Source organism: Colius striatus, chromosome 2, assembly GCF_028858725.1.
Source record: "Colius striatus isolate bColStr4 chromosome 2, bColStr4.1.hap1, whole genome shotgun sequence".
Classification (NCBI taxonomy): Eukaryota; Metazoa; Chordata; class Aves; order Coliiformes; family Coliidae; genus Colius; species Colius striatus.
The window spans coordinates 113,960,934-113,984,758 of NC_084760.1; the positions used below are offsets into that span (position 1 = coordinate 113,960,934).

The following is a 23,825-nucleotide window of genomic DNA, read 5'->3' on the forward strand; positions in this document are numbered from 1 at the left end:
AAAGAACTTTTTGTGGGTTTTCTACTATTGTTATGTTGTCATATGAAGACTCCTGATTTTTGTTTCCCCCACTGCTTGTGGGTCAAAAGCTCAGTATTTTTGAGTACACTTTGAGATTCTCCTGTTTCTCTCACTGTTGCTATAGTATGTGACTCCCAAGTTCATGCCCCTCCATTTCTTTCCCTTCAGATATCATGACAGAGCTGTGTCTCACATTAGACATGATCACTGGTGGATTTGAGTGGAGTGCATGAAAATAAGTGCACTTACCCGTCCTAGTCATGGTTCTCCAAGAATAAAAACTATAGTAGGACTGACAGGTAGCTAATAATCTCCCTTTCCTGTACTATTTGGATCATATCTCAATCCTGGAGCTAACTATGTGGAAGCCAGAGGGTCCATCTTGCCTCCAACACAGTCATATGGTTCTTGCCTTCACCATCATCGACTGATAGTTTATTGTTGTTTCTTTCAGAATTTTAAAGCCTGCAGAAGTAACTGGATGGGCTACCAGGCTATTCCTTGTTATTTAAGATAAAAGGAGTAGGAATGTCTGTTGTCTGGTGGAGAGAAACAAAGATAATTACAGGGAGCACAGGAAGCACTTGTATGCAGCAGCAATGAAACTCAAGTTTGTTCAAATGAAGGAAACCAGAATATCAAAGCTTTACACTTGGTCAGTGCAGATGTGCTGTTATGGATTATCTCCTTCATTTAAGATTTTTGGTATCAATGTTGATGGAAAAGCTGTCGTTGCTCTTAAGCCTTGTCTCTGATGGAGATCAGTTTGTATCTATGTGCTCATACCTGAGCAGCACAACTCACCACAGGTGAGGAATTCTAATGATTGCAATGGGAGAACTCACAAAAGCTTATGGTTCTTCACTTGCATATATCTTATTATACAAAAAAATTCAGTGAGTGGTAGAGGACCATGAAACTATCTAAGTGGTTGTCTGCAGCACTGTAATGGCTTCAGGACTTCTACTATTGACCATCTGCAGTGCTTTCTGTGGTCCAACTTCTTTACTTTTTTGGTAGTTGGTTATACAGGTGAGATGCCATAGGAATCTCTGTGAATTTCTTCTGCAGGAAGAGGCAGAGAAGGTTACAGGTAATGTGTAAGTTCAGGCATGGGATAGTTGTTTGAGTGCACAGAACTCTAACCTTTGTCAACTAATAAGAGAAATGATCAACAATTTAAAGGTAGAGACAGAGAAGACAATGTAGAGAAGACTGGTTTGTCTCATCCTGAATTGATGCAGCCTTGTCTTCCCAAGGCCAGGGCTCACAGGGAGAGAAGAAAAGGAAGCAGTCCAAGGAATACTGGCAAAAGCTGCCAAGTGTGCAGTAGGGAAGGCCCTTGAGCAGGAGTGCCTGTCTGTCCTGGACAAAGACCTGGATTAGCTGCACTAAGGGTATTTTCCAGTCATTGCTTGTGAGCTTTGTAGAACTGAGAGAAAACACAGATGTTGTAAGGCTCATTGTACTACTGCTTTGTGTTTCTGGGTTAGCATAGCTATTAAGGCAGTGCTCAATGCTTTGAAGCCACAACACTTGTTGCACACCTCAAAAAGAGGTTAGCATTTACAATGTGCCACATCCTTATTGAATCAAAGCTTTACATGGAGACTAGAAAAATGGAACTGTTCAACACAGCACATGCTTCACAACTTTACATAGCACTTAAAAGCCTTGTATTACAGAACTTACAGCTTCATTGTACAGAAGTTTCATTTACATCTTTTATAGGAATAGTGTAATAAGTGAGGTTTCCTGATACTCTGCTGGTTTGGAGTTACTAGGGACCACTCAGCATCTGCAGAACAATCAACAGAGCCTCAGCTCAAGCCGGTGAAACCTCCCTAACTTGTGTTAGTTAGACCACAGAGACTTCAGCAGTATTATTTCTTTTCCAAATATAGTCAAAAGGTAGGAGATCCCAAAGCCTATAGTAGCTGCACTAAAAACACAAAGTCTTAGGCAAACTAGTGATCTAATGCAAGCCACATGCAGGATAGCAACTGTAATAATCGTGACTAATAAATTGCTCTTGAGTCCTTTTACTCAGCTAACTGCTACTTTCAGAGTAACTTTTTCATCTATATTAAAGATTTGGTGTGTTACAGTGTGTTTGCTTGTGTAATACTGCCTCTGAGTAGAGATGGGGCTGCCTACTTTGCTCTTCTAGTGGTGTGTTACATCAGTGCTGCTGTCAGGTGCTTTTGTCTATAGAAATCTGCAAACAGTCAAGCTTTTTGATTAATGGATTCAATGGAAAAATATTCTTTAGCACTTCATTGCTGTCTTATATCTCTACTTTCCACACTATGTTAGTGCAATAAACTGTGGTTGAATTTTATCAATAAGATCAATTGAGTGCTATCTCATGGACTGTCTGCAGTCTAGCAGGTTGGATCTGCATCTCCTACAAATGGTAGTTTCTGGTAAAGAACATGATGTTCTTTGGATTGGATTTTCTGAAAGCTCTGCCCCAGTACCCCCTGCTGTCCGACTTCTAAAACCACCACCACTTTTGATACAATGTTTTCAATGCATTTAGATGGTCATATAGGAGAAGAAAGTGTTTAAGTCCTTTATTACAAAGATCAAAAGTCATGGTTACCATTTACATACACAATTTACAAATTATTCACAAAGGGAATAACAGATACACAAGAACTGACAGCTTACTTCAGCCCAAGTGGGGATGGGACAGTGTAGTTTCCCTGCTTTATTTACTGCAAGAAAAATTAAGTTTTTGTCTGTGTATTAAACACTGATCTAGTGTTTATGTAGCACCTTTAGTCATAACCATGCAAATGCTTACATGCTTATCTTTATTTGAAAGAGTGCAATGTGTGTATACACACACACACTGATGAGTGTTGGTCAGAGATCATGTTGATTTTGATACAGTGCAATGGCCAGGCTTCGAAAAGTTAATTTTTAGGATTTCACTGATTTGAGCAATGTGTCATTAAAGCAAAAATGGAGCTTACTATCAGAACTCTTGTTCGAAGAGGTAAATTAAGTATGCCTCCTATATCTTTCAAGAATACTGTATGATCTTAACACAAGTATCAGCTATGTTGTTAAAGGATACCACAACTGATTTATTGCTTTTCCTTCATTCAGGGTAGCACGTTTTATACCATTTCTTAAAGCTATTTCAGAGACTGGGGAATTTAACAACAAATAATCCTATTCTGGGAGATTTGGTAAATTAGCAAACTTCGCAGAATATCTTGCAGCACTTCAACAAAAAGGAGAATGGGTTTCCAAATTCCCTGGGTACGAAAGCGTATCAACAGCACAGTAGCTGCCATTTAGCTAAACCTGCCAACATCCATAACTTTCAGTTTTTGCAGTCCACTGGGATGACACATAAGACTAAATACTTGGAGTACACTGACTTAGGAGCAAACACAAATATGAACACAGAAATCACTGTGTGATGCTGTATCCAAATTCTAAGCAATGAAGCAAAACACTTCAAAATTTTTTACATCTAGTGGAAATATTTAGTGGTAATAATCCAAATACTTATGACAGTAGTATGATGGTGTGACTTTCTACCTAGCTATCAAATATTCTTTACTTTAAACTTTTCAGTATTATCAGGGTAACAGATAAAGAATGGCAGATGCCATGGTAAACTTAAAATACAGTAATAGGCAAATATTTCAGCGGCACCACCTGTATATACACTGTAGTTGTTGGAACATTATGGAGCAAAGCAATGTTACAGTATGCCTTTGTTAAGGCTTCTTGCTGGTTTAAAAAGTTAGATTTTTCTTTAGGGAGATTGTCCAGCAGTATTGCTTTCATGTTTCTTCAGTGGAAGGTCTCTTTATTGATCCACATAAGACTGCGTGTTTCATTTGGTTTGCATTCATACTCAATACTGCCAAAACTGTTTCCCCATTGGCAATGATCCCGTTTGTGGTAGTTGTAGAATTTGACTTGCCAGACGGTTTCAAAAACACCAATGTCATTAAACTGCAAGGAAGAGGGAATATTGGGGTTAGTGAGTTGATGATTTTGTTGGTGTCTCTCTCCTAATGAGAAACCACAGTGTTATGAAACTGTGGAATGCAAACCAGCTGATAGAAGAGTTGCTGTTAATCAAAAACAATAACTCAGAGATCTATAAAGCCTGCTTTAGCAGTCATAAAGTCTTTTTTGCTTAGACATACAGAAAATGTGAAGGATCAGATTCTCCACATACTGTCATCTTGTACTTATCTGGGAAAGGCAAGGGACTAAAAATATTGAAGTTCCTGTATGGATAAATGTTACTAACAGCATTAATCAAAGCTATAATTCTTGAGATGACATGGCAGTAGTTAGTCTGATGGTCTCTTAAGTGGCTTTTATATGCCATAAATCATGTCAGAGTGATCTGTAGTGATATAGGCTGTCACTTCACCTTTATACCATACCTAGAGGCTGCAGTTAGGACTGGGAAGATTCATTCCTTTGCTCAACCTGAGATCTTCAACATTCTTCTATTTCATAGCCTTCTGTTTGCAGTGTCTTGACTGAGATACACTGCAATTAGACTACTTACTCCCCAGAGATTCTGTTCTGCGTTTTATGTGAAGCTTAAGAAAAATAACTTCTTTGTGCAGTTCTGTAATTGCTGGCTGTATGTCATGCAGATTTTCAAACTCAGATAATCTGAGTAACGGAAGCCAGGAAAGATAACTTGTGTGATTAGCAGCTAAGTGGCTAATACAGTAAAAGAGTAGCGAGACATGGACTGTAAGTTATCTATGCTTGCAACTTTGCAGTGAATGAGACTATGACTAAGTTCTGTAAAACAATTTTTTTCCTTCTGTTTTAAGTTTCTGCTGGATGCCTTTACAACATCAGAAAAACCTTATGAGTAAGGCTTTCAAGAATAAATTACGATTTAAAATGGAGTTCCTGTGCCCTGAGACCTTGCAGAGACTTGGTAGTGTGAATGTGAAGCCTATCTGTATTGCTGTTGGTCCTAGTAGGATGACTTGCTGATTGTGTTATGCTATTAGAAGATACTAGAGAGTCAGTTCAGCAGTGCTGAATGACACTGTTCTTCAGCATTTTTTCCGTTGAAATATTTCCATCGCTCATTTGAATGACAGTTTCTTCACTTGACTGTTTTCCATTTCCATCATGTGCCTGGGAGCTGGCCTTTGATCATCTGCCTATTACAGTCACACTTGCAAAGTCACTATGAAAGCCCCTGTATACAGTGAACTCATATAGAACTGCAAGCAGAGCTTTCTCTCCTCAGCATTTGCAGAAGGTTATGGTTTGGCTTGCAGGTTTTTTTAAAGGTGCAGTTTGTAAGCTGCTGCTGCTGCATAAGGGACATTACACAGTAATAGAAGAAGGTTTAAACCTTTCTCCAGCCCACTGTGGTAAATTAAATTTAGCCTTGACAACAGCAAGAATTGCTGTGTGCTGTTAATGGAAGGTTTTTATTTGGCTCCAGTTTCAAGTGTTACCTTAAAGGAGTAGCTGAAATATTTCTGCGACTTATTTTGGCAGAGAGAGAATCAGATGTATGAGCTATTTCATCTCTCCCAGCAAATAAAAGCTTAATTAAGGATCTTCTTTTCTATTTATCTTTTATAGTAATCCTGATAACACTCTCAATGCCAAATAGTAAAGGTTAAGCATATGGCATGTTCCTATGCTACAATAAGGTGATACAAGACAAGAGTGGTATTTAACTTCATTATCTATGGAGGATCAGAATTTCAGCAAGATAGGGGAAGAAAACAAATTCTGTCTTCTTCCAATGACCCAGTTTTCTGAGCTGCCCTGAGTAGTTTGACTTGGGTGAATTTCCAGGAGAAGGAAAGAGTTAATTGCAGAACTTTTCTACTACCATGTGCTTCCTCCTCAGACCAGTACTTGGCAGATGCAGCAGCAATCTGGTATAATGAGCATTTTGCATCCTCAGAGCTCCTCTGAATTACTGTGACTCCTGCATCTGAATCCTGTCTCTTCTGCTGGGCATATATACAGGCTTCTTCAGGGAGAGGAGGTGGCCCTACTCTTTGTAGGACAGGCTTAGATGCCTATTTCCGTGTTTGCTCTTCTGTCATTCAGTACACTAGGCATGAATAGTTATTCAATCATTCCCTCTGAATTTGCCTGCTAGGGACGATTTGATGGCTATTGATTACTGGGAATAGAGATCTAGCTGTTTTATTCCATCTTAGTTTAGTCTGACCCATCTTAGTTTAGTCTGACCAAGAATAAAATGACTCAAAGAGAGGTTTCTATCTTAGTTTACACCATTTGCTAGACAGTTTAGCAGTTTCTGGATAGTGACCATAACTGAACATTCAGTTAACAGAAATGCATCCTTAGATTCTGGATTTCAAAAACATGGTTGTTTTACATGTATAAACTCTGCCTGTAATAGGTCAGATGTCTATGAGCCAGTTAAAGTAGGAGTACAAAGAACTATTTGTTTCAAGTTCTAAAACAGGAAAGACATTTTTATGGACCTTCTGTCTTTCGTGCATCACATTGGCAATATCAGACTGGTTTTTAACTACAGAACTATCTTCACAATCAGTTTCTAATGTGAGATCAGATTTTATGCCTTAAAGTCATGTCTATATCTTCCTAGGATGCATCAAAATCCTGCCTGTTCTAGAAAAGGAAGTGGAGGCAGAAGTTCCTCCTAGTTGAAGGAAATGGGAAAATTTTAAGCTGTATGCAGTAAGCCCACTTTTGAACATTCAGGAAGTAGGTGTTAAAAGCAGTTTTCAGACTGAGGTCTCTGAGGTTGGTTCCCTAAATCTGTTGTGGTTCTGTCTTTCTAAGGAGCTAAATGATATCATTTGAGTTAAATGTGTAAATCCCTATTGAGTTGCCTATATGTAATACTTAAAAGTATCAGTTGTGGACATCTAAGTCTGTACTGAAGCAGCTATCTATCAAGATCAAATCCTAAAAGGGGCTGAGGCCTTGCTTAATGCTTGAGAATTCTATTATCTTTGTGGTTAATATCCCAGGATTTGATTTGTAAAAGCAACTGTTTGTACAAATATTGTGGCTACTTATTCTGTTGCTGCCACAAGCCATCTCAGAGCTTGTATCAGACCCTTCTGCATTTCTGAGAATTATTTCATTTATGGTATGAATTGCTTTTCTCTATAAGAAAAGTAAAACTTCCAGATTTTGAGAGCTCAGGCTTCTTTCACTGAAGGGTGAAAGTGGCTATCAAAATAGGGATGCCTTAGTGAAAGCAGGTGGGATTTGGGAGCGCTACCCTTTCACCTCCTGTGATGAGCATTGTTACCTTTCATAAGGTCCTTAACAGTGTCATCCAGCAGCCCTGTTCTTCTGGTTAAGAAGTCACACTGTGTGTTTGTTTTTACTAAGTCTTTAAAAGGTCACTATAGGGGAGAGTGATTAATATGGACAAATACTTCAGAGTAGTCTTATTAACCTAAGACTATGAAGTGGTAACTGTAAATGGGATGTGAGTCTTCAAAATTAAGGTAGGCATGCTGTAATTATTAGAAACACCAAGTGGAGATGTTACAGTTCCTATTCAGAGGGGGATTGCCACATTAAATGATTATTCCAGAAAAAATAGTGAGGATGAAGATGAAGATCTTGCATGCAGTGAGCAAATGTGAGGAAAAAGCTAAAGTCTGGAGGTCTTGGCAAGGTCCTAAACTTGTGCAAGTTGGAACAGACCCTCCAGAGCTTCAGATGAAGATGGCTTACTGCCTGGTTTCCCCTTTTTGCTGTGGGAGGTCTAGAATAAACAGCAGGAATCTGTCACAACTGCAGTGAGGAGAGGGGAAAAGAAATCCAAACAACCAAAGCAAAGACAGAACAAAACAAATCTTCTTGCACCCTGACTGCCCCATTTCTAAAATACTGCTGCTCTTCCTGTCTTCTGTTAGCTCTACTGCCTTATGGGCTGGAGCTTTTGCCATCTCGCTTTAGGGCTGTGGCATATACCAATTATGGCCCTTGGAGCTTCTCTCTAAGGTTGGGAGTGAGGAGCCACTTGTGAGTGAGAACTTAGGTTTGTGGATGCAGAGATGGAGTGGTAATGGAAGCATATGGTGAAAGAAAGGGAGAAGACAGCGTGTGGTGGTGGGTGTTCTCAGGAGTACTTTCAGCTTCTGGCAGGCCCTTGCGCATCCTGTACATGCCACGTGGAAGGGGAAAGTAGTCACCTCTTAGCCTTCGAGCATGCACTGCGCTCCAATAAGCCTGACAGTGCTGGCAGGCAAAAGGGGGATTGGATTTGGAGATGGGGACCTTGGAGGGAGTTGTCTGAAGTCTGTAATATGTCCTGCAGAGGAGGAAAGAGCTTCAGCTCATGTTTTTCTGCTGCAGCATCCCAAAGGGCTTTGTAGATTTCTAGAAATCCCTCTACTACTTTCTGGCCCTTGTTGCTCTCTTGGCTTCCCCTTGGGAAGCAAGGCCTGTATTTTCCAGCTACGCTCTGACCAGTAGTCTTACTGAGGCAAAGCAAAGGGCAGCAGTTGTGGTTGCACTTTGCTCTGGACTATTTCTCCTTCACACCTCTCTCTGGGAGTCAACCCCCATCTTCCTATGCTGTACTTGGAGAGTCACATACCTGCATGTTGACCTGGATGGGCTGTCTCTCACCGCTCTTGGTATGAGGCACCCCTTCTGTGTCGTAGATCCCTGTGTAAGAGGCCACCTGTGCATCCCTTGATTTCTCTTCCAGTGGGACATTGACACCTCCGATGCCCATTGTTCTGCAGAGAGATGGGGATTCAGCCTTGCAGCATGCCACCTTCCCTGGCAGCTTGGAGACAGCATGTGGGTTTGCAGCCTGGCAGCCTCTGTGCTGGGGGGATGCTTCAGGGATTTTAGCAGTTGTGCAGATGCTGCTGACTCACTGGGGCTCCTGAAAAATGTCAGGGCTTGGTAGTAACCAGAAAGGTGTCAAAAGAAAAGGGGTGGGATGGGGGTGTTCTTGTCTGTAGCTGGGTATGGGTCAGCTGAATCTTTTCCAGATCCAGCTCCCTCTCTGAATCCTTCTTGGACCCAGTCTCTGCTTTGCCATGCTGCAGGGGACATTCCTGACATACAGGGTAGAGCAGCCTCTTCCCTCTGCTTCTAGGGCAAACCATGGAGGAAGGAGAAAAAGAGCTGAGTTTGTCAGAGCTGCGGGAGAAGATGGGGAGGGAGAAGGGAAGGAAGTGGCTCCCAAACGCGGCCTCTCTCCCAAGCCAGCCAGGCGAAGCAGGGGGAACAGCTGGCTAGGGACCTAGATACTAGAGCACCAAAGCAAAAAAGGGCGGGGAGGGAAGAAATCACGGAAACCCTGTGCTGTCAGCCTGCCAGGAAAAAATATTAAACCTCTAAAAATAAAGCAGGGCTGAAAGGAAGGGCCGGGCGGCCGCGCCGAGCAGGGAGGCTGTACTTACGTGGCCTGGACGGTGCCGGGCCGGACGGCCACCTCGATCTTGTACTTGGCCCCAGTTAGCAGCTTGATGGTGCGGTTCTGGCCGAAGCGCTGCCCATCCACCTTGAAATACACGGCTCCGTCGTTAGGCTGGATTTTGAGGGAGACGCTGATTTTTACGAGACCGGGGATGTCGTCCATCGCTTGTCGCCGCAGTGAGGGCTACGGGCTCTGCGCTCGTCTCGCCCCCTCCGTAGAAGGCTGCAGGCAGGGAGGGGAGAGCGAGGCTGCGAGAGAGAGGAAGAGGAGGAGGGAGGAGGAAGAGGAGGGGCTGCCGTGTCCCAACACGCCCAGCCCTTCCCAAAAGCAGCGGATGATATATTTGGGTTTTTCCCTCCCCTTAATTGCGGCGCAGCATCTGGGAGCTGGATGCCCCCGCCCCATCTGCCGGATTGGGGGACATCTGCAGCTGCTCGGATTGCAGGCGGTTTCCAAGCAGTTAATCCGGCCCCGATTAGTGCAGCCTTAATCCCGCCGGCTTCATCCCGGAGGGAGCACTGGGCCGGCCCGGCCAGGCGCCGCCGCCGTTCAGCACCACGGGCGCGGACAGCGGCGCGGGGCGGCAGCGCCCCTTGGGGCTCCTCCGCCGGCGGGCAGCGCACGGGGGGGACCCCTCAAATCACCCCGCGGGGTTCCTCACTGTCGCCTGATCGAGGCGGCTGGGTTGGGCTGAAGCAGCTGCGTAGCGGCACGCAGGGGCCAGATCCGGCTGGGAGGGAGAAGAGGGTGAAGCGCAAAGACGTGGTTTTGTAGCTCTTCTTTCTCCTTGTAGGCAAAAGGTTTTTGTAAGATACCGTGCCTAGACAGATGGTCAGTTTCTTGCACCCTGAAGTCATCAATATTTAGTTCAGATTTTCTGCTGGGATTTATTTTTTTAAACACCTTGTCACAGCCTCATTTCAATAGGAAAAAAAACCTCAAACATACAACTATAATTGCAGTATCGGATCAAATGGCTGCTATTATTTTTTTAAGGAGAAAGATCTTTGAAACTGGAAGTTGTACCATAATTCAGCTGTGTGCAAGTCTCATTCCTGTCACAGAGTGCTTTTAACTCAGAGGCAGGTTTGTGCATCCTTTCCATTCTTTTGCACTTGTTCATGTTTGTTGTTAAAACTGTAGCATTCTGATGCTACACAGGACTTGGTTTGATTGGCCATTATGGTAGAGATTAATGGTTTTGTTAGGAGAATTTCACAGTGAAATGTTGCACTGAACCTGACTTTTTCTTTGTTTTTGTAAAGCTGGAATGTACATATGGCTGAAAAATGCAGTATTGCTAAGCCAAGTGGAAGATACAGCATGTTCCATGTGCATTTCTTTGTGCGTGCAAGTTAATGCTTGAATTAATTTTGTTGTGAACATTAAGAAAAACATTACATTCTGCTGAAAACTTAATCTCTGGGAAAGAAAAATAATCCTCCTGTATTTGCTTTGATCTAGCTAAGAAGAGGCTTTGTGATGTCTCCAGCCAGACAAGTTTCCACAAAGCACCGTTATCAACATTATTGTATCAGAAGAATATGACTTGATGAGTCACCTACAACTCTTCTATTGTCAAAGGGCACCTAATCAAAGGGTAGTTGCATCTAATCAAGTAGTAAGTAATTCAGTTCACTAATTCAGTAAGTAAGCAATTCATCCCACAGTGGGAGACAACATTTGATCACAAATCATAGACTCAACTCCATCGATTTGTTGCAAAGATCTTTGCTGATTTTGAAAGCCCTCAAAAGCAGTCCACCAAAAGTTAGGTAAAATAAACCTCTCAGACCGTTGTTGAGGTTGACAGTGAATGATTTTGAAAATACTGTGGAAGTTATCAGACAATGAAGTGGTAAACACAGGTTTTCAGACAAGGAAGCAGCTGCTATATGTAGACACATATAACAATATGACTTCTCAAAAGAAGACCACGAGTGCATTTCTTCCAATCATTTTTGCTCATAACAACAAAAAAAGAGAATTCTCTTGTAATATTGTCTTGAAACTGCTGTTCTTTGTGGCTTGTTGAAAGTTTTGCTTGCAGCAATTCTCATTTTTGTAAGTTTAAACGTAATTCAGTAGGAAATCACAGAGGCCTTAGATGGGGGGAATCTGATAGTGTCACTTAAGGTGGTGTGTGAAGAGTAATAGCCATTGCCAGGGATCACTTTTACTTGCCTCATGGGCCAGACATATCATGTTGTAGTAAATTGTGTGTAGCTGAAGACATTGATTGCAATTAGTTTCCCAAGTACATGAGAGGTCAGATCTATAATGAGGGTTTTTTCCCCTTATTGTTTCTGCCTGAATGATCATCTTTCTCTGGACACAGCTCAGACTGATCCAGACCTATATGGCAAAAAAGTGACAAACATGAGGGAGAACTAAGAAGGCATCATATTATGGAATATGTATATACATAGGCTGAATAATTGTTTTACCATGTAAAAGTGAAACATGGTGAAAGTAGAACATTTATGAGGAAGGAATTTTAAATATAGTCATTGTCTTCCTTTTTATCAGTCCAATAACTTCTCATAGTGCATTTACTTATCTGATCCTGGCAGATACTCTTTATCAGTGTAGGTCAAAAGGAAGAGTTGCCTTTTCGAAGTCTTTCTGGGAGGTTAGTTGCTGCCCACATTATTGTCCCTGATCAGCCTCACCTGGGGCCTCCATCCACACTTCTGCCCATGTACCCTATTTCAACTCATCCCTGACCCTTCTCTCCCTTTCTTACCTAAACTTAGTAGTGCTGGTCTCTAGCTCTGCCACGGACCTATCCAGCCATGAAGGCTGTTGATCTTGACCTGCAGGCTAACTACCTGATTTGACCTTGGCCCATCCCCATGGAGGTGCCTGATGCTGTGGGCTGCTCCTTCACTGACAATAGTGGGAGGGCTCTGGCTAGAGAAACCCATGCCCTTGCAGTCCCCATGGGGATTTTCTGTGGTTCTCAGTCCCTATTCTGCTGTGATATTAACCTGATATTAATTGCTTGATATTCTGTAGGAAGCAAAATACCCACAGGAAGGAGACGGTGTGGTTTTTCCAGGAGCGCAGAGCAAATATGCTGACTTTTACAAGATTCAAAGCTAAATAAATCATGTCTAGTGACTTAGGACAAGTCCCAAGATCCACCCTAAGATACAGCAGTAATTTACTTCTAGGAACAAAGAGATAAATTTGTGTCCATTCTCTGTACCTACATTTGAAGGGGGTGGGAATTTTTAATGTCTTTGTAAAGTGCAAGACTGCATTTTTTGGTTGGTTTGTTTGGTTGGGTTTTTTCCTAGTCCTTTAAATCTACTTTTTGTTCTCCTGGCACCTGAGGCTTCTCAGCCTGTTGTCTGGAGTCAGCAAGGTGCCTTGGAAACTTTGCAGCACTCCCTTGTGCCCTGGAGAACGCAGTAGTGCTTCTGAAGGGAGTGTGAGCATCCTCAAGTGAGCTGCAGCCAGCATGCTCAGCTGTTGTCTTGTCTTTTTTTTTTTTTTTTGTGGTCACAGGTTTAGGAAACTGTTCTCAGATTGTACCTTCATTCTCCAAAACCTCTCTTCTTTGCCTGATCCTTCCCTCCTGTGGCTGCATTACCTGCATCTATCACTGACGGGAAACTACTGTAGAAGAGAGAAGTGTCCCAGGTGAGATTGGATGCATCTAATGAGAAGTTAGAACCAATATGCAGATAAGCCATGACCTGTGCTTTGTGCTGGTTCAGTCTGTCTAGAAGATGTCCCGGAGAAATCCATTTCATCTCTTGCCTGCAACCCCTCAGTGTGGGGTCTCTATGCATGATAGTATGTTGCATAAGCTTTTCAGTGTTACTGTTTATGCAGATCTTCCCACTTAGAGTTAAATGCACTCATCCTGCTGCAGATCCTTCACAATAACTTAATATACAAAATGTGCCTTGAGATCAGAACAAGACAGTTCATTTATGACATCCAACTCAGAGCATTTAGATTCCAAGACGACATGGACAATACCTGTGGTAGTCTTTTCATGCTTGTCCCTCTTTAATTCCTTTCTTAACACAGTGTTAAATTTGGAAATGCTCTGGTTTGGGGTTTCTTTTTGAGAAGTGGATGCAAAACCACAGACTCTCATTTGCTAAAAATAGCCGTATGTGTGATTCTGTATGGAGTGAATAGTGCTGAAACTTGCATCTACCAGCTCTCAGTTTAGCATGGGGGTTTTTTTTGAGACCTCTGCCTCTGCACAGAAGTGAGAAAGGGTTTTACTGAGCTATAAGATGGACTGAGTCTTTGTCAGCTTTGCAAAACACTTGTGTATATTATTTTTCCCACGTAGACTATAATTTTGAGTATACAGCATTTGATTTAATCTTCTCTGGAAATGCATTTTGATTTGCTGGAGAGATGCATGCTCACATGCTGTGTTACAGATTGAGTGCTGCTCCATTTACAATGCAGCAGACATGTCTGAAGAACAGCTATGCAAGGGCTAGTAGAGACTGCATCTGATGTAACAAGCTGAGAAACTGCCTCTCTTCCTTGCAGCTGACACGTTTATTTGCAAAGATTTGGTTCCAACTTTTGGTATAAATGCCCATCAGTCTCTCAGCTAGATCTCTTGCTCAGATAAATGTGGTTGATCACTCTTGTGGTTTGGTTTTTTTTTTAACGCTTCCAGGAATGGATCCTAAAGCATTAGAAAAACTGCAGAGTTTTCAGAGGAAATACAGCAAGATCTCCCATACAAGAACACGTCACTCACCAGTATACTGAGCTAAGATATTTATCTCTTGTAGATTGTGCTATTGTGACAAATGTTGCTAATCCAGCATCATGTGTCTTTACCTACTTTGGACAGAAATGGGGAGAAGAGGCTAAGTTCTCCTCTCTGTGGAGAATGGGAAGAAATACAACTCTTACTCTCTGAACACTGCTGAACACTGCTCTTCAGGAATGACTTCACAAAGAAGACATGGATCAGCAGTCCAGGCTGTCCCTCACACCTGCCACGGCCACTGTGTGGTTAACAACCATTTTGCTTCACGTGACTTATTTAGCTGATCAGCACATTTTTGCCTGGGGTAAGATGAAGTGCTTATTCCCCTGTGGTGATGTGTGATAAATGAAACCAAGCCGCAGTGTTAAAAGAAATAGATTGTTCCCAATGCCTGAAGCAGAAGGGCAAAAGGAGTAGCTGAGCTCTGAAGATGAAATAGAAACATTGTGAAAAGAAGTGTTATAAAAGTAGTTGCTTCCAGCTCATATTGGATGGAGGTAATTTTATGCTTAAGTATCTAAAGGTAAATTCTGGAGCCACCGACTTGATGCAACTGTGTCTGGAATTGCATTTCACACCACCAAGGTGTGAATGAGAAACTGAGCTTTTGTGAAATTGTGGAGTTGGCATCCTCTGTTGTTCATATGGAACCACTTTTTAGTATAAGGTCATATAGAAGTTTTATTGAGGTGAAGCTGTTTTATTCTAGGAGAATCTGGACATTTCATATCGTCAATTTATCATGCAGGGCCCCGTCATCCTGACTCAGCATGAGCACTGAATCAGCAGGAGAAGGTGAGCAGGAAAATCTGTGGAAAGGCTGCCTGCAGGGAGAAAAATGCTGGCAGATTCTTTTGTCCTTTTTTTCCCTATAAGCCCTTCCAGCTAGGAAAGCGATTTCCTTTCCTCATGTCTGAGGGGGCAGCAAGGTAGAGTCAGAAGAACTGCGAGCCAGTTCTTGGCTTCTAATGCTTGAACCAGACACTGTACCATTATAATTTTCCACAATGCTATAGTTTAGCTTCTAACCATACAGCAGAAGGTATTTATTTTGAGTTGTTCTTGTCTTATGACTCACATTTTTTGGGTTATCCAATCAGAGAAAAAAGAGAAAACCCACTGTACCTTTTCTGAAAGATGGAATCACTGGAATGAAAGGGAAGAGAAAGAAGTAATTGACCTTTTTAAAGCAAAAGGAATTATTGCTAAAAAGTCCCCAAACAAACCTAAAGCTTTATACAGGAGGAGTCTACAAGCTCCTGAATCCATCAAGCATCATTTTAAGGTTTATGGGAAATGGAGGCTTCACAGGAATGTGACACTGAAATTCAGTTAGATTATTTCAACTCTGGACTCTTCACTTTATTCCAGGTCATGGGACTGCAGACAGATTCTTTACAGTAGATGTAACACAAAGCCTCTTGATCACTTTTTAGTGCTCCTTTTTACATTTAGCTCAATTTCCAAAGAGCATGAAGCTTTTATTAGCAGTTTCTAATAATCTTAGAATCTGTTGACTGGTGTCAAGTACACTTGCCAGGCAGAGAACTGGAAAACAAATATTGAATCTTTGATATGTAAACTGCCTAATGGATGATTGGCTTGGTCAACAACTAAGGCTGTTAATACAATGATCTCCTCATGATAGCATGATTTACATGAGGAAATTAACAATGTATGGAGATTCTGTAGGATCTAGAAACAAAACCCAAACAACCTAATAATGCATAAAGGTATGCTTTGGGTAGAAGGCACTGCAAAGTGTCTGGCCTGACACTGATGGTACAGGTGCTTTGCTTGAAGATGAGACTAGAGGGATTGTTTAAGCACCATCTAGTTGAGAAAGGTCTGAAAAGGAAAGTCTCAATTCAGACAGTGAGAAGAAACATTCAGCAGTTGGGATGGTGAAGCACTAATACAGATAACCAAGGAAGGAGTGTTGTCTCATCTGTGGGAGAACCACTAAAGACATCAGCATAGAGTCATCAGAGAAAGGCTGTGAGTACCCTTCTGATCCTCTGTCACAGACCTTGTCAGGCTTCTGTGTACTTCTGAGTAAAGGCTTGAGACAGAGAACCAGATAGAGATCAGGAATTTCTGTCTGCAGAAAAAGTCCCTGTTTTGGAACAAGTGGCAGAGGTGACAAGTGGAGTAACCCTTTGCTTAGCCTTTATCTGAATGGGCTCAGCTCTAAAAGTGATTGAGAGTCTTGTGCATGGGAGAACACTTTACCCTTGGCGATGCAGCAGCCTCTTTATCGCCTGCTGTATACCACCACCCTTCCTTCTGTATAGGGAAGAGAAATTGTGACTAATGTGTATCAACGTACAGGAAATCATGGTTTTACCTTATCTTTTATCAAATACAGCCAAATGAGCTTTGCAGCAAGTAAAAGATGCTCATACAAAGTGACATTCTGTGGTACTTTATGTAACACGCTGGTATTTGTGCCTGTTTGCCAGCTAACCTGTTTGGGAGGCCTCAGCATCCAACTCCAAACTCCAATCATGTCTGATAAACAAACTTTTTCTATCAGCAGAGGGCGCAACGTCATCAACTGAGTGAGGTCCTCCAGCTTGATGCCAGACCACTGGCTCACCCACTGCCACTCAGGCTTCAAAGATGGGATGAAGTGATGCAGTGACTGAACCGCTGGGTTGGAAACCGATCTGTGAGATCGTTTTGGCGTGCATCAAGCAGCAACACAGCACGCCATCTGACTTCTTGTTTAGCTGGAGTTCATGTATTTGCAGAGTGGGCTTATTTTCTTGGGATTGAGCATTAAAATGCTTATTTAATTTCCCAGGACTCTGTCATGGAGGCTGGCTGTATTTGATACAGCTGAGCATTTTGTCAGGGTGTTGCCTGTTCTGTCAGAGGCAAACTATAAATACACATGTGCTTCTGCGTTTCCCTATCTCGCACTCTGTAAGAGGAAATGGGCTTGTTTTCATGTGATTAGCAGGCAGAGGAACTTGTGAAAGTGACACAGCTGTACTGTAAAAACGCCAGCCCACGGAATTTGCTGCCAGAGGAACTTAACTGCCAGCTCTGTTAGACCCGAGAGGAGGACTGCCTGAGACATGGAGCGAGAACCCATGCGCATACGGGAGGGCTACCTGGTTAAGAAGGTAAGCAGGCAGTTTTGGACTGAGTGGAGAAGAAAACTGACTCTAAACAGTTTAGAAAGATATAAAGAAGTGTACTTCAGTTTCATTTATTAAAATAAGGGTGTTTTTTTTCCAAATGAGAAGGCAGATGAACAGAATTCCTTGAGCAGTAGAACAACATGGTACTAGTGATCATAGAGGTACTTGCTAGAGTTTTGTCTTTTCAGATACTACATAAAGCATTTTGCTCACGTCAGATGTACCTTGGATCAAAAGATTTGTGTTTTTAATAGTGCCCTTAGTAGAAATTGGGCAGAACAGGTAACAGCTTCAAAGTGCCATAGTGTACTTGATTGCACTTAATCACTGAGTTAATGTCAAGGAAGCGTAGTGAGATTGAAGAGGTCAGATTACCTTGACGGTGTGTAGGGCCATGGGCAATTCCCTTCTTTGGGAAAGCAATCACTGTGCCACAGCAGCCTCTGCTCTGGGGTCTTATATGGTAGAGCCCATAAGATAAGGTCTTGACTTTCATTTAAAGCCTTGATGAGATCAGTCTGGTTTAAGGCAGCCTAATTAAACACTGTCAGTTCTGGAGCAAGAGAGGAGCTCTCTCTTGTGGTGTTTCTACTTATCAAAATGAGAATTTCACACATTAGAACAGCTAGCTGGAAGGATCTCTGATCTGGGACTGAGGACACTTCATCTTGTTTCTACTGACACTAAAAGGAAGTAAGTTCATAAAATAATCACAAAGCTGCAGTGATGCTGTCGTGATGAAGGAGAGAGACAAATTTGTGCTGTGCAGGTTATAGCTCTCTACTTCAGATGGCCTGATATAGAGCCAGTGGCTCACAATCTGTATCCGTTCATGACAGGGAAGTGGCTGGAAACTTAAACACTGAGACAATCCCAAACTGTGTGTCTAGCTGCGTATGCTGAGGAAAAGATGAATACAGATATGCCAGTGTCAGTCTCATGTTCCTGTGGGTGGTGGGTCCCCAAAGAGTCTCTCTGTGCAGTTACTACTAAAATTGCTGCTGGGTGCTGTGGCAATGGCAACAGGGAAGAAGAAATTGTCTTAGTTACCTAGAACAACCTTGTAGGTGACTCTGTCCTGTGTCCTCAAGTGTGATAAAGGGCTAGAGTGCAAAAGGAGCAGAAGATACAGATCAGATGATTACCAGCTGTTTGATACATCAGTGAGGCTGCTGTGAATTCCACAACCAGAGCTTCCAGCTAGGACCAACATGCTCCTCATTAACCTTACCTGCTAATTACGTACTCTCCCCCTCTCCTTTATGCCTGTAAAGCATAAAGGAGTTATCCATGCAGCCACAGCTCTCTTTGCAGAAAGGGAAGGCCAATTGTCACTGATTTTCTTCTCCTGATATTTATATCAAGCTGAGTAACAGTGCTGTGCTTGTGCATCAGTACTTTAGCCAGGACAACATGACCTCCACTAAATGTGAGTTCAGATTTCAGTGTTGATTCAGGTCAACTTAAACCTCTGTTTGTATGACCTTGTGTCACCTTCTGACTGTAAGAAACTGCTAACTTTCTAATCTTGTAGTGTTGCAGATGTTACAAATAGGAGTTGTTCTACCAAAGGGAAGGTGTGTGTGTGTTTTTAAAGTGGCTAGTGATTCCAGAGGGCAATTCAAGGAACACTCATCTGTCTCTGCAGTTTCTGGAGTAGACACAGAGTGTGACACTTTGATTTTTAGTCCAGGAAAATCAAATCCAGCATCCTGCTTGCTTGTCTTTTATGAGTTATTTTTAGGTGAGAACGATGTGTTTGGGTTTGCTGATCGTGTGGATCTGAGGCCCAGTCTAACAGTGCTCTGTGCTGGCTTCCATTGGCAAGGCCTGCCAGTCTGGTCTTCAGGAGGAATTGGATTTGTCTGTTTATGAGCAGAAGTATTGTAGCCTGTGGTAAACCCACAAAGAAAGGGAAATTGCAACAATTCTTGTCTTGGCTCATCACCTTAATTGATATCTTAGAAGAAAATCAACCAGTGGGTCAGTTGGGGCTCTCAAAAAAAGAAAAAAAAAAGAGAAATGAAAGAAAACAGTGCCCAACCCAGATGTGGTACCCACATGAGACTCTTCTGTAGTTCCCTGTTTCACTGGATTTCCAGAGAACCTTCAAGGCAATGACCTTCCTTTGAAAGGTAGCATTCATTTGTGGGGCACCTTCTGCTTCCAGTGAGAATTCCATAGTCTGGAAGCAGATCCTGCTCTTAAGATCTCAGTTGGTAGTTTCCCCTCCCCACTCTGTAATTGAACACAAGGTCTGATTCAGAGTGCAAAAAAAAAAAGTGTGACAGGCAAAAGGTTCATTTGGAGAACGAAAAAACCTCAGCATGTTTCTGTCCCATTCACCTTTGCAGAAATACAGAATGCAGATGGAACTGATTCTGCCCAGGTCTCAGGTTTAAAACAAGCCATTTACACAGCACAACAGTGGCTGTCTTGCTTCTTTCTGTCTGTAGTTTGAGCACTACTCAGCCACCATGGTTCCAGGAGAACACAGATGCTGTGGATGGAGTTGTAGGAGAGGGAGGATAAATTTAGTCTGTCTTTGTATCAGAAAGAGCAAGAGAAATTAATGTTTTTCAAGGATGGCTTCTGATTTGAAGCCCATAAATGTTGGTAGTGCTTTGGAAACTCTTCAGAGGAACTGCTGATATTCAGTATATCAGAATGTTCATTTGGCTGAGCAATAAGTCACTTGAGTTTCTGGGTTTGTGACCACTGGTTGCAGGCAGGACCAGAGAGGTCATCTATCTAGAGAGTGTCAGTCTTAGTAATTCTAATGGTTAATCATGCTCCACAGAGAAACAGATCGTTCCTCTCTGAGTCCCTGAGTGTTGCTGTGACTAAATGTAGGATTGACCCCTGCCTTTGTTTCTGTATTTCTTACATCTGACAGCTGTGTTTCAGGAGTAGGAAGTAAAAGCTTCAAAAGATAAAAATGAGGGACCTCAGTCCCTCACCACAGCTGTTGGAGATCTGCAGTCTCAGGGCCATAAACTGTTCATTACTCTTACAGTTTATTGCCTGCCTAGAAATGTCCGAGACATGTACTTTCCTATGGAACAGCCAAGCTTCAGCGACTGACTGTACTGTAGCATCAAGCCCTAAATACAGCGAGGGATACCCAAGTTAATGAGGCAATCCTAATGTGCCAGTTCACATCCACAAAATTTGAAGATTATTCATAATATTGTCACTATGTCATCTTGAAAACAGTGGTTGAGATTAACTGATACTGAGAAGAAACACCTGCAGGGGCATGCAGTGTGAGTTTTGGAAAAACTCATTGGTGGGTGACTAGAAGGGGAAATTGGTGGTTGTATTTTAACTGCATAGTAGGATGGATGTGGATGTGGTACGTTCCCCTTGAGACACTAATTATTAGTATCAGTCAGATGCTCTCTGGAGGGTCACATCTTCAGCGAATGTCATGTGAAGAATGATTTGTTGAACATAATTTACACAGTGATTCAATAATGCAGGGCAGCATGTTTAATACCTGGAAGCCGATGTGGGTCGTGCTCTTAGAAGATGGAATTGAATTCTACAAGCGAAAGGCTGACAACAGCCCCAAAGGGATGATCCCACTAAAAGGAAGCTCTCTTAACAGCCCATGCCAAGACTTTGGCAAAAGAATGGTAAGTGTTGCCTGCGCATTTGAGATCATTAAGGTTGAGGGTAGCAAGTGCAGAGGCTGAGACCCATTTCTCAGTGAAACACAGAAATCACAAATTTATAGGTTTATTTGACAGAAAATAAGATACAGGAAGATAAATATACAAGCTACATATTTTGTTATAGGGTTCCTGAAAAATAGTTGTTGCTCATGGTTGGATTCATTTGTCCTAACTTAAGCTATCGAAAATGTTGGTGTTTAGTTCAGTCTGATGGTCTGATTTTCTCAAAGGCAGAGATACGCATTATCAGATGCACTTATGGGATTGGAGACTCAACCTCATCACCAATTTCAGAGGAGGCCTGGATGTCTAGTTTTGTGGCTGAGCTTACTAAAAAGAGGAAGACCTTTGCCTGTCTCCTCTATGTACTGGAAATGAAAGTAATTTTATAGCATTTTCTGTATGTTGCTTCTGAGCACTTTGGCTTAGAGAATGCTGATTTTTCCTTTAATGTTTTGGTATTTCTGTTAATCTGGTGTGCTAGCATGACTTTTGGATACTGGGATTTAGAGAGATATGTTGGCTTTTCACATGCACTGTACATAGATTTTCAGGATGTAGCCCTTTCCTGCATAATAGAAAAGGTGTGTTGCTGGAAATGTGAAGTGTCAGATAACAAAGTGGTTACTTTTCTGTCTGAAATGGGTTTTTGAGGTCTCACTGTTTTTTAAGTTTGAAATCTGTCTTCCATGAAAGTCAGCAGGACTTCTACATGATTTCAACATCTCAGAATCTTTCCCATCAGCAACAATCTGGATGCATACTGGGTGTGTTCAGAAACGTGTCATTTACAAACATGGACTTTAGTTGACTTGCTAAGTGGTTTGAGTTTAGTGATGTAGATTCACTGCTTTCTGCTCTTTGACTATAGTCTCTGCTTTACTTGCCCTCATACATACTGATTGCTTGCTGATTAGCCTGTATTTTTTTAGATGCCCACTGAATACCTGTTGTATTTATTCACATGCAACTGTGGAGAAAATTACAGTTCCACTTATGGAGAACTGTATTGTAGAGGAAGTGGAAACCCTCTTGCCTGAGTAATTAGATCCAGATTTTCCATCCAAAAGATCACTGGATGAAAGCAAGATCAAACAGTGTGAACTTTGTGGGTTTGGTTTTTTTGGATTTTTTTCAGGTTGGTGTTATTTTTTTTCTGCTTAGAACTGCCTTTAAAGGAGCTTTTCTCACTTTAGGGGAAAATACAGCCTTCCCGTTGTTGCCAATGTATTTAGATGGGTAGTGATCATGATGTGTGGCCAAGGGTTGGATGTGTCATGTCCTTACCACGCCCTTAAAGGTTTTTATAGGCTGCAAATGTGTTCAGCTACTCTCCAATGTGACTGTGACCTTTTCTCCCTTTGTGAATCAGTAGCTGAGCAACATGATGTGGGTTTTTTTCCTCCTTCAGTCATCTCTACAAATGTTAAGATAAATTTATACCCACTATAAGCCCGCAGAGGCTGAGCACTTCAGCCTTTCAGCTGTGTTGAATTTCCCAAGAAGAGCTAAGATCAGCAGCTGCATTAGTGCCTCTCACCTTGGCTGTACTGACACCATCAGGATCACCCAGTGGGAAACAGGAAAGGAGTCAGTTACCTGCACTGCTTGTTAGAGTTTTTTGAATTTAACTGTGGCTCTAAGTCCCTTCCCATAGGCCCGTAGGCACAGGGAGGCTGCACTAACTAAAGTAACTGTTGAAAAACCATCATTTATCATTCCAGTTTGTCTTCAAGCTCACTGCAGCCAAGCAGCAGGACCACTTTTTTCAAGCTGCCTACCTGGAAGAGAGAGATGCCTGGGTACGGGATATCAAGAAAGCAATTCATTGCATAGATGGAGGTCAAAGATTTGCCAGAAAATCCACAAGGAAGTCTATCAGACTGCCTGAAACAATAAACCTGAGGTTTGTTCTCATAGCTCTGCACCTCCATTTACTTCCATTCACTGGCAGTGTGCAGACCATGGTCTGGAAGGGGTATGAGCATGTCTGTCTGTGCTACCTCTGGTGTTGCTTGGAGTCCTTTCTGCAGGACTAACGGCTCCAGAGCATACGATGTGGCAGAAATGAGGTGGTGATCAGAACTGGGAAGATAAGTTTTGCTACATCACCTCTTACCAAAGCATGCTTATTTATCAAAGGATTTTGCTGTTGAGGAGATTTCTGAGCACACTGAGACCCCAGCTAAAGTGTGATTCTTCCAGGAGAGGCATTTTTATACAATATATAATGAATTGAAAAAATTTTACAGGCCTTTTGTATGCTGTCCAGGGAAATGCTGATGTTAGCCTAGTTTTTGGATGGTGAGGGGAGAGTGGTGCCTGCCAGAGAACTTGGAACTGGCAAAGGCAGAAGAAGAAATAAAGGACACACAGAGAAAGAAATCTGTTTGCCAGAACTTAAAAAAAAATGACAACTTATTTCTTGCCTCTAAGCAATAAATACCAAGATATAAGTGAGCCTGCAGTGCTACTTGTAAGACAGCAAGACTGCACAAGGGCAAGATCCAACTGGCTTCACAGGCTGCAGCAGAGGATTACTGTGACCAACAGGACAGAGGACAGCCTGTGACTTTTAATATTCATTCTTCTTGTCATTCCAGAGCTCCAAGGAATGAGTTCTGAGCAAGTGAAAGGCAGGTGGAAGTCATATCAGGGTTCACTGAGGTTACTTAGGGCTTCCAAGAGTACAGAGGCTTTGGAGATGTCACAGTGACAAGTTTTCTGCTCAGCCAAGAACCTTTGGGGGAAAATAATGCAAAGCAGTGAGCTCTCTGATCAGCACTAAGGCT

At 42.2% G+C, this 23,825-nt stretch overlaps 2 protein-coding genes across 8 annotated transcripts in view; one reads left to right on the plus strand and one right to left on the minus strand.

Moving 5' to 3' along the window:
- Positions 1–23,825, plus strand: part of PLEK (pleckstrin) — a 52,639-nt gene that overhangs the window by 21,477 nt on the left and 7,337 nt on the right. For 4 of the 7 annotated variants that reach the window (XM_061989211.1, XM_061989216.1, XM_061989210.1 and 1 more), the window contains 6 exons: positions 10,913–11,069; positions 12,962–13,096; positions 14,289–14,511; positions 17,170–17,338; positions 20,839–20,994; positions 22,758–22,939. In XM_061989211.1, coding sequence (XP_061845195.1) covers positions 17,291–17,338; positions 20,839–20,994; positions 22,758–22,939 — 386 coding nt within the window. In that variant the 5' untranslated portion in view covers positions 10,913–11,069; positions 12,962–13,096; positions 14,289–14,511; positions 17,170–17,290. Of the gene's footprint in view, positions 1–10,912; positions 11,070–12,961; positions 13,097–14,288; positions 14,512–17,169; positions 17,339–20,838; positions 20,995–21,575; positions 22,172–22,757; positions 22,940–23,825 lie in introns of those variants that run through there. The other 3 variants (XM_061989215.1, XM_061989213.1, XM_061989214.1) reach the window with 3 other exon arrangements.
- On the minus strand, positions 3,422–9,618 carry CNRIP1 (cannabinoid receptor interacting protein 1). The gene is made up of 3 exons (XM_010204425.2): positions 9,432–9,618; positions 8,612–8,756; positions 3,422–4,002 (listed from the first exon to the last, which is right to left on the minus strand). Exons 1-3 carry the CDS (start codon positions 9,608–9,610, stop codon positions 3,838–3,840), a joined length of 489 nt encoding a protein of 162 aa, XP_010202727.1. The 5' UTR covers positions 9,611–9,618; the 3' UTR covers positions 3,422–3,837.